Source organism: Gymnodraco acuticeps, unplaced genomic scaffold (assembly GCF_902827175.1).
Source record: "Gymnodraco acuticeps unplaced genomic scaffold, fGymAcu1.1, whole genome shotgun sequence".
Taxonomy (NCBI): domain Eukaryota; kingdom Metazoa; phylum Chordata; class Actinopteri; order Perciformes; family Bathydraconidae; genus Gymnodraco; species Gymnodraco acuticeps.
In genome coordinates, this window is record NW_022991628.1 from 37,415 (window position 1) to 51,527 (window position 14,113).

Genomic DNA, 14,113 nt, shown 5'->3' on the forward strand with positions numbered 1-14,113 from the left:
AACTCACTAATTTACAGGACACTAGGGGTCAATAAAAGTCTTGAAAAAGGCCATCAGGTATAACTATCAAACACTGTTTATATATTAAAGGTGGGTAGGTCATTTTGGAGAAACCAGCTTGAGTGCGCTAGAATTTGAAAATACACAACTGGAAAATATCTGCCACTTCCTGTTCCTCCTCCAACACACACGAAGGCGCACATGACCAGGGCACGAGATAAGTTTGTGCACAGATGGAAGGCTGACAGGCAGGCAGGCCATCCAGTTATTTTAGCCTGGCCGGCTAAAATGATTGGGCGTGCTTTTTACAGTACTACGGCTTCCACAGATGAAATTTTTTGTCAAAGCACTTAAGATATTCATTGCTATCGGGATGTTAAGAGCATTCCATGGAATATAACAAAAAGTGTATCTCGAGCCGGTTTCTCAAACTTACCTACCCCACCTTTAATAGACCAAGTGTATTATCACAAATTGTATTTATTTACATACTGTTTTTCCATGCCAGAGTACATAGGGTGAATCGGAAAAATTGTAAAATGTATAATATACCTTGGCTAATATTGTCATGTTTCAGAGACACTTGAAAATATAGAGACCATATTAATGGGATATGTCAAAAAGGACTTTATATCCTAATTCAAACCACGAGGGGACGAGGTGTAGGAGCTTCTCATTATAATCGAAACTCTAGGCAATGTCTTCACTTTTTTAATACCCAGATATTTCAAAGTGGATACAATAACCTGCCAACTCGACAGCTGTATAAATGAAATGTTTCTAATGAGATGTGATGAATGTGAGATCCCTCCTAGCCCACAAAAGGGCGAGGAGGAAGCAAGACACGTTTTTGTTTTTTTCTATTTTCCTTTTATGGCAGTGATGTTGGACTCAATGTTTTGTGTCCATACTGCAGCTCTTAAGACCAGGCATTTGTCTTATGTCTGATTTAAAGACTTCAATTATAACAATATCGTTTATTAGTTCTGAGAGCAGTCCTTCCTTCTTTGGATCTGAAAAATACATTTTTGTTTTACCTCTTTGTTCTTTTTAATCAGCGAAGGTGAACCTGCAACTGTGTTTCAATCAGCAACAATTTCCCTTCACCAGTGAGTGAATTAGTCCGAAGTGCCCCTGAGCAAAGTCGAACACAGCTCCAGAACACAGGTGTGAATTGGAGAAGAGTTAGTTCTGTCAGCTGAGACACTATTAAGATGAGCAAGGCCTTAATCCCTGGCTGTGCTGCAGGCCGTAAATATCCCTTGGGTTAATGAGGTGTTCCATTTGTGGAAGCGTACATTTACTCTCCAAAAAAAAACCTGCCAGGAACAACATCACTCCCCATTTCTTATAATGGCTTTTTAATAGATAGTCATTTAAAAAAACAAGACTGCAGACACAGTGCAAAGGACTTCTCTTTGACTATGGAGAGCAGTATATCCATCAAAATCTATCCAAGGCTTCTAAAATATACAAAAACAACACCATAGTATAGTATGGAAAACTATCGGAAAAACCACATAGTATATAATGTCAACAAATATCCAAATAATCCATAGTAATACTAAAACCTGTTCCTAAACTGTGTTCAACACCCGAGAGTATCCGCAGAGAGACGTTGCGGAAATGTCATCGTATGTTGAAAATACTGGAAAATATTCAGAATGCCATTTAAAAACATATGTCAAAAATAACAGAGAAAACTACATCGTATAATATGTCAACAAATATGCAATCAACGACACAGTAGAATATGGTATACAGTATATTGTTTAAAGAAATATGAAATAAATCATAGTATAGCATTTGGAAACATATGAAAAAAAGTACTGAACTGATCATTTTATTGCATTTAATACAACATTTCTTTCTTTCTTTCTTTTTCAAATTGGTTGGTTCGACTCGATAAAATAGCTAATGTGAAATTAATTTTAAAATAATGTTTTGTTCTATAAAAGTAATACAAAATAAATAAATAATTGTCTTAATTTGTATAATATATACCAACAACTCAATAAAATAGCTATTGTTACAAAATAGTTGGTTCAGCTTCATTGAATAACTATTACATTAATGAACAATGGTCAGTACTGTAACTCAATCAACTAACAAGATAGTCTAGTTACGCATGTCGGAAATCTCAGAACAAAACCTAATAGTATAGTATCTCTCAAATATGAGAAAGAAAACAACATAGTATAGTATTTTGAAAATATCAGAAAGAAAATGACATAGTATAGTATGTAAAAAATATCAGAAAAAAAGAATGTCGGAAATCTCTGAAAAAAACCTATTAGTATAGTATGTCTAAAATATGAGAAATAAAACAACTTAGTATTCCATAGTATTTGGAAAATATCAGAAAAAATCATGTCGAAAATGAGTAAAAAAAGACATAGTATACTATAGTAACTCGAAAAGATACTTTATCTGCTGAGAAGGCAGATGGATACGTTTCTATTGAATGAAAAACAGTACCTCGGCTCACCGACAGAGGGCGGCATTGTAACTAGTTTTATTGTGGAGTGATTTAACATAAAACTCCCAACTTCTGTCAGCTATAATCAGTCTCTTTATAATGTATTTGAGACATCATTATGGTGGGTATAATTTGCAATTTTCAATTCTAAGTGGAAAATGTCATCTTCATTATTACACTGACTTATACTATAATATTAATCTCTCACATGCAAAACCTCCCAATGTTTTATACTTCCATTTCAAATTAGCTGCACCTTAGCCAGCTGTGATTAACACTAGCCTATATTCCATCAATAATTATAATTAAAACATATACTATATATTATTCTGAAATAGGCCAATTTGCATAATGACTACTTTTTCTTTTGTAACTTTAAGTATATTTTGAGGCCAATACTTTTGTACTTTTATTTTTGTAACATTTTGAATGCAGGACTTTTACTAGTAACAGAGTATTCCTGCACACTGGTACTTAAACAGGATCTGAGTACTTCTCCCACCTCTGCTACTGCCACTCTTGCAAAAATAATCTACCAATACCTGCATCCTAGAATATAATCTGAGCAGTGTAAAACTCGAAAAGACACAGGTATGGTGAGAGGGAAGTGGCTCATAGGCTAATTCTAATGCTTAAGGTCATCATGTCCTTTTAGCTCCAGCTCTCCCACGTCTTGTCACCACTGAAAACACATTCCTGAAGCTGAATCTGAGAACCTCCGAGGGGGGTAACTCTTAGTTTGAGTTAGAGTATATTGAGGGTGAAAATGGATATGAACCAAACCCACTCAGAACCTGTACGGGTCTGATTGAATTGTGTTAACATGTGTGTGTTAGCTTGTACATATGTACAATGCTGGTATGACGTGAGAGTGTGTGTGTTAGTGTTCTTACTCCAAGTTCGAGCTCCCAGTGTGGGCTTCCTTCTATCAATAACACACCCCAAAAAATGTTTTCCGTGAATGGGATCCATTGACCCGGGCTGTGACTGAGTGACACCCTGTGGTGTAGAGCCAGCTCTGAAATGCCTCATTTGTTTATAAACTGACAATCACAGGCAGACCTACCCTGTGGGCCACTGACAGACATACACAATGTTTTGCTCTTAAACTTCTTCTGAACAGAAAATGTAATTTTAAGTGTACAAGGATTACAAACCCGCTTTGATAATTCATTTAAGCATGGAGAAGTATATACAAATGTAGCATACAAATTAAAAAACGTTGACTTCAAATATTCTTATAACTTGACACTGCAATGTGTTCAAATCTGTTAAAATTCAAAAGTTAAAGAAGAACACATTATGCATCAACGATTTTCATACTTGATATAAGCATGGCATTAAGGCTCTCACTAAGCAAAAGTATAATTACTAGCTTTACATATTGCAACTTGACTATTGCAAGGTCCAGACTTTACCACGCGTTTTCTAGTGTCATCAGATAACGTGCTTATAATAAATACAAATCTGTAGTTGTTGGGGCAAAGTGAAAAGCTAAGTAACATAGCCAACTCAAAAATATTCAGGAATTGTTCTTTGGGACCTCACCTTGTTGTAGAAATAGACGTTTTTTGACAGCAGACATTTTTTGGCTTGTCATTGTAGCAGAAGCACAGGTGTTACTAATCACAGTAACGATGGCTTTGTTCCATTCAGGTGTCCCAATAAGGCGTTATTGTGACAGCATGCATCGCACAATTATAGGGCCGTGAAACTGAAGCCGCTAAATGGATTCCAGCCATCGTTAAGTTTATTACATACACCTGTGCCCTTCTTACTGCGGAATGTCAAAAATGTCTGCTATGAAAAAGACCTTTACATTAGATGAGGCCTCTTTACTGTAAACAAATACAACTTACATACAAAACATAACGATTATTAATTGTCCTATTCAAATGCTTTATTGTATTCCTAAATTGTCTACTTCTATGACAGGTTGCTTTTTTAATAGTATCAATGGTTTGCCAGCAACTATAAAACAATTTTTGAGGGTGTACTGTATGTGTTTGCTACACTGTTTGTCTATAATGAATAATTAGTATGTGGACCATAAAGTAAATCATTGCTGAAAGTATGGTTATAACTTTGAATTAAGTTTACATATTTGGGGGGTGTCGTTTTTCTCATACTGATATTCTGAAAAATCTGTGCTGTTGTATTTGCTGTAAAGTGTCTCGACTGTAGGCTATTTTTATTTAATGTACAGCACTTTGGCTCGACCAAAAATCGTTTATAAATGTGCTATATAAATAAAACTTGATTTGATTTGATATTTCATGGAAAATACAAAGACAAAAGAGGAGAAACAGATGCAGAGACTTCAGTAATCAACAACATCAAAGCCCCGAATATTTCCAATATCGGAACTGTCCTTACAACTGCTTTGAATTCACTTAGAGTCTAATAGGTTCCTTAAGTTATGAGTTTTTCTGTGAGCACACAGAGGAGGCAAGCATTACAACAACTTTTCAATCTGTCAAGCCTTCTGGGAAACCTAGCAGATGTAGCATTCACATTTAAAGGTTATGGTGTCTAAAAGTCCATTCCTCAGGGGCCAGTATAAGGCAGAAAAGTAATTATTTCTAGTTGGAGCTAGAGAAAACCATCTGTGGAAATATATACTTTTAAGTATTTCCATATAATGCCTCTTTGTTGTATGTATTTAGTTTAAATTCAAACGTACATATCTATGTTTTTTTTTTAAATGCTGGTTCCAGATCTACAATTTGGAGGATTTTACTTACATTTTCTATGTATTGTTCGATTTTTCAGTTGGCTGGACAAAGACAATACAATTTGAAGATGTCTCTGGGATTTGGTTATGCATTATTGTACTTTTGATAGCTGGAATGGAGTGAGAAAAGCACGCAGAGACTGTACAAAAGTTAGATGGAGATGGAACAGTGACAAAACATACATTCTTCTTTTAATCTCCCCTGTGTTAAATTAGACAATCCATGAACATTTTTTATTTAATATAAAACAAATCCACATTGTTACACTATGAGCAGCAAGTGCACTGATAACATTATATAACCTCAAGGAGATTTACTTTATAAATATACAGACGACTCAACAGAGCACTTATTACCATGGGTCTCAGTCATCACATGCAATGGCTTCTAGACTGATGCAGTAATAATAGCCACACTGAGACCTTCTCTACACACATGGGCTTATTTGTGCAAGACTTTGAGGGATAGAGCAGCGCTACATCAGATAAACAATAAGACGCAGGGCTTGTTTTAACAATGGGAAAGTGATTTGACCTCAGGGCTCAAAATGAACAGAGGGACTGTCTGTAAACATGGATGAATGGTTCATTGAATTAGTAATAATGGATGAAACTAGTATCCATGTCCTTGGAATAAAAACAAGAGGAATTCCGATGAATCTAAATGAAAGTCGTGTAGTTGACAGTTTTATAGAAAGTATTTCCCTTCTTTGAAATACGTATGTACTTATTTTTTATTTTCAAAATGGGAATACATCAAAGACAACAGAAAAAAGGGCCGTCTACAGTCCACGCGTTCTGTCTTTCATTAAATCCAGTTTCAGCATTGCAAGGTGTGATTTTCCAATTTTCCACAAGGGACTTCACCTGATATTTTTAATGAGGTTTTCAGCTATAAAGCGCCAATAAATAGTGGACAATTGCAGTTTTTCCAAGACATAAACTACCTGTGTCTTTCAATGCCATTTCTTTATTTTTACCTAGTTTTGTGCTCCACAGGAAACAGACGTCTGCGGGGACATCTGCTTTCAATTCCTACAGGTTTACTTTGTCCAATCTGGCAACCCCACCTCCAGTCCAGTGTTGTGTGTTTTCACAAGACTGGTTCTTATTTGATTGTGTTCTAAGGAGTTAATGTCTGTCGAGAGTATATTTATTTCATAAGAATGTGATTTGAATGAGGGGATAATAAGGGCAACAACCCCATAAGCCAGAGACAGATCCTTAAAAAGGGTTTATGTGTTATGTGATGGAACAGATTTGAAAGACTTATCTTAGTTTCACCTATTTATAAGGAGAATTAAAATATCATGTTTTAATGTGCCTGTAATGCAAATGGCATCCAATAGATTCTGGTTGAAATATAATTCTCCAGTCAATTTATATCCATCATGTTTGAAGGCAATTGTCCCCTGAGTTTAAACCTGACTCACCTATTATCCACATTTAGACTTTACAAGCTTAAATACATGCATCGGGAAGGTTAAAGACGACTACATTTTTTTTAAATAAACACAAATTGGAGTAACCATCTACTGATCAGAGTTTAACCATGTGCCCTGATCTTTTTCAATGCCTTGTCTGCATTCAGCCCTTATGGCACTTAGTTTGACTTATGGAGTTCACAGCATGTTTTCTGGGATGTTTCTTATGGTAAATGAGCTGTAACATCTGTCAGTAAAAGCACTTAACAAGAGGCAATTAGAGGAGTAACCTGTACCTCTGTTTGTTTATTATTTTAAAGAATGACTGAGTGACTTACATGGTCTGTTGTTTTGAGACTTTTGTTACATAGAGCAGAGGAAAGGTCTCATTGAGGCTGTGTTTAACATTATGTGAGTTTAATGTGTTTAAATTGGCTACATTTAGCCTGTGACTTTTTTTCTGAAATCTGGTTCTTTTCTGTTATTTTTCTATTTATTGCACACAATGGCAGTTACAGATATGCCATGTGTTCAGCTGTGCATTCACACAAGTTGCTACCTAATCTATTAAAGTGTCAGAGGTAAATGCCTTTTTACCTGTGCTGTGTTGGAGGAATATGATCAGAATGTGATTGCCTTACCCTTGTGTCAGTTCCATTTACCCCATCAAACTAAAATAGAGATTTTCCAGAAACCATCCACCAAGGAATCGCTCCGACTCTGCATGCAGCCGGGTAACTCCTCTCTCAATGAATGAAAAACAATAGAAAGTGAAAAGAAATATGAAAAACAGCTTAAATTCCAGGATATTGTTGTATGTGGTTTTCAAGGAATGAAAGGAAGCTGATAAACAGATATAGAGCTCAGTCACATTTAGAATAAGAAAGTACTTTGCGGATTGAATCACTTACCCTCTTATTGAGACGGATGTTAAAAAATGATATGTAGCTGGAGGTAATATTCTGATTAAAAAAATGATACAAACCTATATTTTTTGAGATTTTCCATCCTTTGCAGGTTGGACCAACTTCACACAACAGAGGATGTTTTTTCAGACATACAAGCCTACTGCTCGAGCTCCACACTGATTTATTTTTTACCTACAATGACCCTATTGCACGTCATACATACCTCCCACACCTCATTTCTACCCGTTAATCATGTAAGTCCTGTCTTAACATTGCTCTCGCTATATACAGACCTCTATGACCTCCCCTAGCACGCATTCACTCGTAAATCAAAGCGCAAACTAACAAGTCAATTAGCTTTCTTTTCCTGTTGATATAACAAATCAATTAGCGCTCATGTCCTGTGCATCTGAGGAGTCTGTTAGCTCTGGTTTCCTGTTTGTTTCCTGCAGGATCGAGGTGCGCTGTCAGAGCAGCTGCCTTGTTTGTGTTGGACCACATACACACATCAAACAGCTTCTAATAGCAGCCTTATCACAGCACATTACCCTCACATAAACATGAACCCTGGGTCAGGGCAGCAGGGCAGCATGTTTGCGTGTGTGTGCGTGTGTGTGTTTTCTGTATCCCCACCCACACTGCCAGACTACTGACAACATTTTTTGTAAACTGTGACTTGAGACATATTGCAACTTGATGTGATATGTCCATTCTGGGATAAACGTTATGCGTCCGTCTACAAGTAAGTGCAAAGTTCAAACCATTTTGCTTAATAAACGCGTATTTCAATGTCATTTTGATACCATGTTCAGTCCCACAATGAGGATGATGATGATTTTAAATACATTTGATGAATGGAGCATGTCCTTTATTAAATGTTTAAATGTTTGTGCCCAATGAGTAATATAAGCAACATATTTCTCCCAACTACATTTTTCTTTTTTAAATATACTCTAAAGCAGTGGTTCTCAACTGGTCAGGCCTCGGGACCCACTTTTTCCTTAGTCAATAGATCGCGACCCAACATTTTGAACCACTCAAATCTATTCAACAAAAAATCGTGCAGTAAAATATACTCTTTTCAGCATACATTATTAATTAAAGTGAAGTACAGTGCATATATCCCTTATATCCCTTCACAGAACTAAAGTATGCTTTTAAATAAGGTTTAATGAGATGACGGAATCAAAGCTGAACTGCATAACATAAAAAGGCCCACATGCTGAAAACCCAACCCCAGAAGGGGGGTCTGGGGGGATTCTCCCCCAGGAGATTTTTTGAAATACTAACATATAAACTACCCATTCTGGTACACTCTGAGAAGAAAATAAATAAATCTATTACTACCCGACATATTAATAATTTTTTATGCCATTGTTTGTGTTTCACTTTGTTCTGACAGCTTGCTGCTCCTCACAGAGAGAAGAGCAAAGAGGAGAGAGTCTGTGTGAATTACTTTAAATTGTGGGTAAGGGTAGACAGCTCCCATTGTTCTGTGACCTGTCAATCATCAAACTGGGGGTCATATTTCATTATGTGTTCATTGTTATCTGAAGTTATACCCATGGATGTATAAAGAATAGTTCTACCGCTAAGTTATTTTCCGTGGGGACTTCCGGCAACAATCTTGATTCTGATCAAAGGCCAGAAGACTCGGAAAAACATCAGCAAAGATGTTTTATTGAGAAGATCAGACTGAAGTTTTCAAAACCGTTCATGGTCTCCGGTACTTCCAGTCCAACGCCTACTGCATGCACAGCGTTAGAAAATCGGGCCTTCAAAATAAAAGTTTGACTTTTTCCCCCCCCAAAAAAACCAATATATTTTTTTTCTACATTTTTTTTTATTCACTCACACATCTGCGACCCACTTGAAACGGGCCACTTTTCGGTCAGGTCGCGAGCCACCAGTTGAGAACCACTGCTGTAAGGCATTTAAGGGCCATTTTAAGTTAAAAAAAAAGGAATATCAGGGGGTAATAATCCAAGAAAAACTGAGCATTTGCAAGAATAACAATCTCTTTGAGATTACGAATTATTTGAGATTAGTCACACATTTACTGGCAAAAGAAGTGTGTGTATGTGTTGGGGGTTAGAGTTAGGGTTCAAATATTTTCTATCCCTAACCCTAAACTGACTTTTACACCGTTGTAACTGTTGAATTTAATGAGAAAGATATGTGACTTAGTTTATCTTTCATTTGATCCATTGTTAACATGGAAATATTGATTGTAGCCTCTTAATACTGATACACTTGTAATTTGTGTTAATCTAACCCTAACCACACAGCAAACAAAGGGCGCAAACACAAAAACGCGATTCAGTATACATCCTCTCACTGACTTCTAACTTTTGTCTGTTGCCAAGCAATAGAATCCAATTTTAATCTAGATAAATATTTTATTGTTGTCATGGTAATACTATTACAATCATCTCGTGCCTTAAGAAAAATGTTTACGGCCTAAATCACTTTGCTGTATGTTGTCTATCTGTGTAGACAGCTTCATGTATTTAAAACCAGAATTATTATTACAACCATCAAATGCATTGGAAATCATGCTTGAAAACATTTCAAATAATACAATTAAAATAGTTGTTAAAGGAAAAATGGAAAAAAACAACACTGGGAATGTTTCATACAGTATGGTCTAAAGTAAAAACTAAAGTAGTTAAATAAATTAAACAAATGATTTCTAGGTGAATAAAACACACACATAACGTGAATCCTTTCAGCAGACACATACAGCAAAGCAAGAGATAACACTGATACATAAAGTACAATACAATCATATGTCCCTTTCAAAAATGTCATTTCAGTGAGACACATGACACGGGCTATGGTGGTTAGTTCCTGATTCTCTTTTCAAAAATATACTGCATATCTATTTATATATTTATATAAACAACAACAAAACTTTTGATAATTTTCTTTTTTTTTATAATTCTAAAATACATCTATAATATTTAGAAACAATATGTACAATTCCCCCTCTCACATGTTTATGCAACATTAAACAAATTCTTCTAAAATGGAAGAATAAATTAACATCTGGAGAGGAAAACCTCTGTTTGTAAGGCCGGGGGGGGTTAAGAGCTGATCGACTTTGTTTGTCTGACACACACTCGCTCATTCACTCACCAAAACGCACACACACACGAACATATGGTTCCAGTTGTACTTATTGAAGATATGTGATATTCAGCAATAGTTTCAGGATGGTTCTCCTGTTTATTCACAAAACAGTCGCGTCAGTGAGATCTCATATTCTGCGAGGTTTGAACTTTGAATAATGAACATTACGGGAACCGACATGTTGCGTAATGTCAGTGAACGTTCAATAACGCTTCAGGTCTGTCAGCTTTGAAATTCCCCTCCTGTGTACTCACCTCTGCTGTGTAAAATAACCAATAATCCAATGAAAAACATGAGGTTATATGAACTGACATGCTCATCAAGGCCTCAATTTGTAAGAGGCTGCAGGATCAGACCTCGCTTTACATGAGACAACAGTTTATTCTCATGATGGCTGACTGTTTTTAAAGCGTCCTATCCAACGCTCTATAAGGGTCCATATCTGTTGGACCACTGTAAGCAATGTACAGAGGAATACAAGTGAAGATGGCGAGGATGAGGAGGCGCTCGATGCTGAAGATATGTGATGGTGGTTGTTGTGGCTGTGGGCTCTATGAGACGGCTTCCCTGTGATGTAACCGTTGACGATGCGAACCAGCGGGGGAGGTGGAGACTGGACCATAGGTCTGTAGAGCAAAGACATGAGAGTAGGATAGAAACATTAGATTTAAAACAATGTTTATTTATTTTTGAAATTCCCCCTAAATATTTGCTTGATTGCCTTTTAACTTAGCAACATTAGCTCTAACCCTAAACCTAGCCCAGTAAACACACATTTCAAGAAGATTTTAGCTTATTTCAAAAAAGAGATATCCAATTGTGTGTTTTGTCCTATGGTTTTGTCCTTGCTTTCCTCGATGGTTAGAGGTAGGCGGGGCTCAGTTGGAAAATAATCTGAGGTCATCTACTTAAATGCACCCAACAGGATTTGCAACATTTAGCCAAAGCAAAGATGCGCTATCACAAAGATGGCGCATTAGAAATGGCACTAATGGTATGAAATTGGGTATGTAAAATACAATTATCCCCAGACTAATTTCCTTTTTTCCTGACCTTGTTGTATTCTGCTCTGTCATTGCTCATCTAAAACCACCACCAAGGAAAATCATGGTGTTATCTTAAAAAAAGGACTCTCTCTACATCCCTATACCATCCACAATTGTAAGCGTAAATAAGCGGAAAGCAGGAAAAAAACAAACAATGGAAATATTAATGATGGGGAAAGCTACAAAGGAAAACTTCTCAACAAAGCAATCCACTGTTTCAGCATCGACCAATCAGCAGAGAATGTATCCGAGGCGCGCAGCTCATTGATCTGCTCATGGCAATAAACCAACAGCCAATCAGCCGGCCTGCTTCTACTCTATTGTTCTTCCAATGCCAATATTATACATCCTGCATGTGTCTCTTTATCTGTCATTTTCTAAACAATTCCAGCAATTAAATCATTGTATTCTCTTGTTTGATGCCGAGACTGCAGTGCATGTGTGGTTTTGACTGGGACGAGGCCAGGCTGAACAAACACACACATTATTGAAATTTGCACAACAGGATAGCCTTCAATATACAAGAAAATGTGATCGCAAGATAGCATTTCCACTTAACTGCACTTACTATAGGCAGGGGCGGACTGGGACTACAAATCAGCCCGGGACTCTCGACCGGCCCACTTCGGTACCGCCGGCCCACCTCGGTACCGCAAGTAATTACCGCTAGTAAATTGTCAACGGGGGGGTGCTAGTGACTTATCCGACCGGCCCACCTCGGTGCCGCAAGTAAATTGTGGACGGGGGGGGGCTAGTGACTTATCCGACCGGCCCACATCGTCCGACCGGCCCACTTCAGTACCGGCCCATCGGGATTCGTCCCGAACGTCCCGATGGCCAGTCCGCCCCTGACTATAGGGCTCTGTTTAATAGGGGAATACATTTTGACAATCAAAATAAAGATAAATTAGTCTATCGCCATTGCTTCTTGAGTTTGGATGGCTGACTCCAATGTCTTTGGCTGAAGAAATTACACAGTTGGAGAAGTTAAGACAGTTAAGGGCCAGGCAAAATAAAATGGCTAAATATATTCTGTGTAGGAATCAGTTAAACATGAAAGTGCAAAAAGGCAGTGTGTCGTAACCAACTGCAGAATCAATGAGGCAAATTCCCTTCAAAAATTCAACTCGAGTGATAGATAGTGTTTATTTTATTACTTATAGATACTTGTAGTTAATGATGTTTTCTTAGCATTGACTTGTGTTGGCTCGAGTGCTACTGCCTGCAGCTTCAGGCTCATCATTTTTTTTTTAATACGGAACATAAATTCAGACCAAGCAGGGAATACTTAGCTGCTGCCTGTTAAGCCACATTAGTTCATCTAATGTGTAAATTACTGAAGCAGATATTTGAAAGTCAAGGGAAAATATTAGCCTTTTTACAAAGTTACAAAGCTGGTTTATTTTGCTTTGAGGGCCAGAAGAGGTGTACGGAAACCAGGTGTGACACATCGCTCTGTGGCCGAGCATCAAATACAACAGAGAACTGTAGCTGCTTCTTTTTTTTGTGGACTCCCTCCAATGGGCTACCTTTTCAGACATTCAAATATACAAAGACGTGCACCGTGTACACTTTGTAACACGTGTACACAAACAGTCTGTTTCCTTTCCGCTCAAAATGCAGGTTCTCAGGAGGAGAGAAAACATTTCTGCAGACATAATGTACACAAACGCTCACAAACGCCCTCTGTTTCGGTGAAGAACAGGCACTGTATGGTCTCTTTACATCACTAATTTGTAATAGTTTGTACTGTTTATGGAAAAATACATGTTCATACAGAGGTAGAAATCACTCAATTCTGAATAGCAGAGACCTGCATGGTCTATTCTTTCTTTCCTGCTGGTTAGCTGCAATTAAGGATAATCATAATTTAGATATCACTGTCATAGTCATACGCTAACCAGGTACAAATAAAAAGACACAATGAATTTTTCTTTCCTCACATGTCTTGTGTTTCTTTAACCTGTGGTTCGCTCATAAACTGGGAAAGTAAACTGTAGCACCATGGGAACATTTCAAGAAGAGACAATTTGAAGGTAACTGTATTAACAGAAGAAGAAAAAAGCAACAGCATCATATACAAACATCTCATAAGTCAGCATTATGTTATAGCCATAGGAAAAAGCTGTATGTTTCACACAAATTAAGATTCTGAGAGGGCTGACTACAGCATGCAAATACATTCTCATTCAGGAGTCAGTAAAAAAACAAAAATAATAGTAATTCTAAAAAAGATAAGATTGTCATCTTAACCTTTATCCAGATGATTGTGCAGTAAAATACATTTCTCTCATGGGATAATAAGACAAATAGAGTTCGTTTTTTTATGCAGGCTTTATTTTTCCCTTTTCTACTAATACAAGTCACTCGTGTGGATATTGACCATTATT

The 14,113-nt window shown here is 37.0% G+C and overlaps 1 protein-coding gene across 1 annotated transcript in view; it reads right to left on the bottom strand.

Annotated features, from left to right (window-relative positions):
• Window positions 1–9,924: 9,924 nt before the first annotated feature.
• Window positions 9,925–14,113, bottom strand: part of trabd2a (TraB domain containing 2A) — an 81,002-nt gene continuing 76,813 nt past the window's right edge. The window contains exon 7 of the mRNA XM_034198177.1: window positions 9,925–11,303. Coding sequence (XP_034054068.1) covers window positions 11,063–11,303 — 241 coding nt within the window. The 3' untranslated portion in view covers window positions 9,925–11,062. The remainder of the gene's footprint in view (window positions 11,304–14,113) is intronic.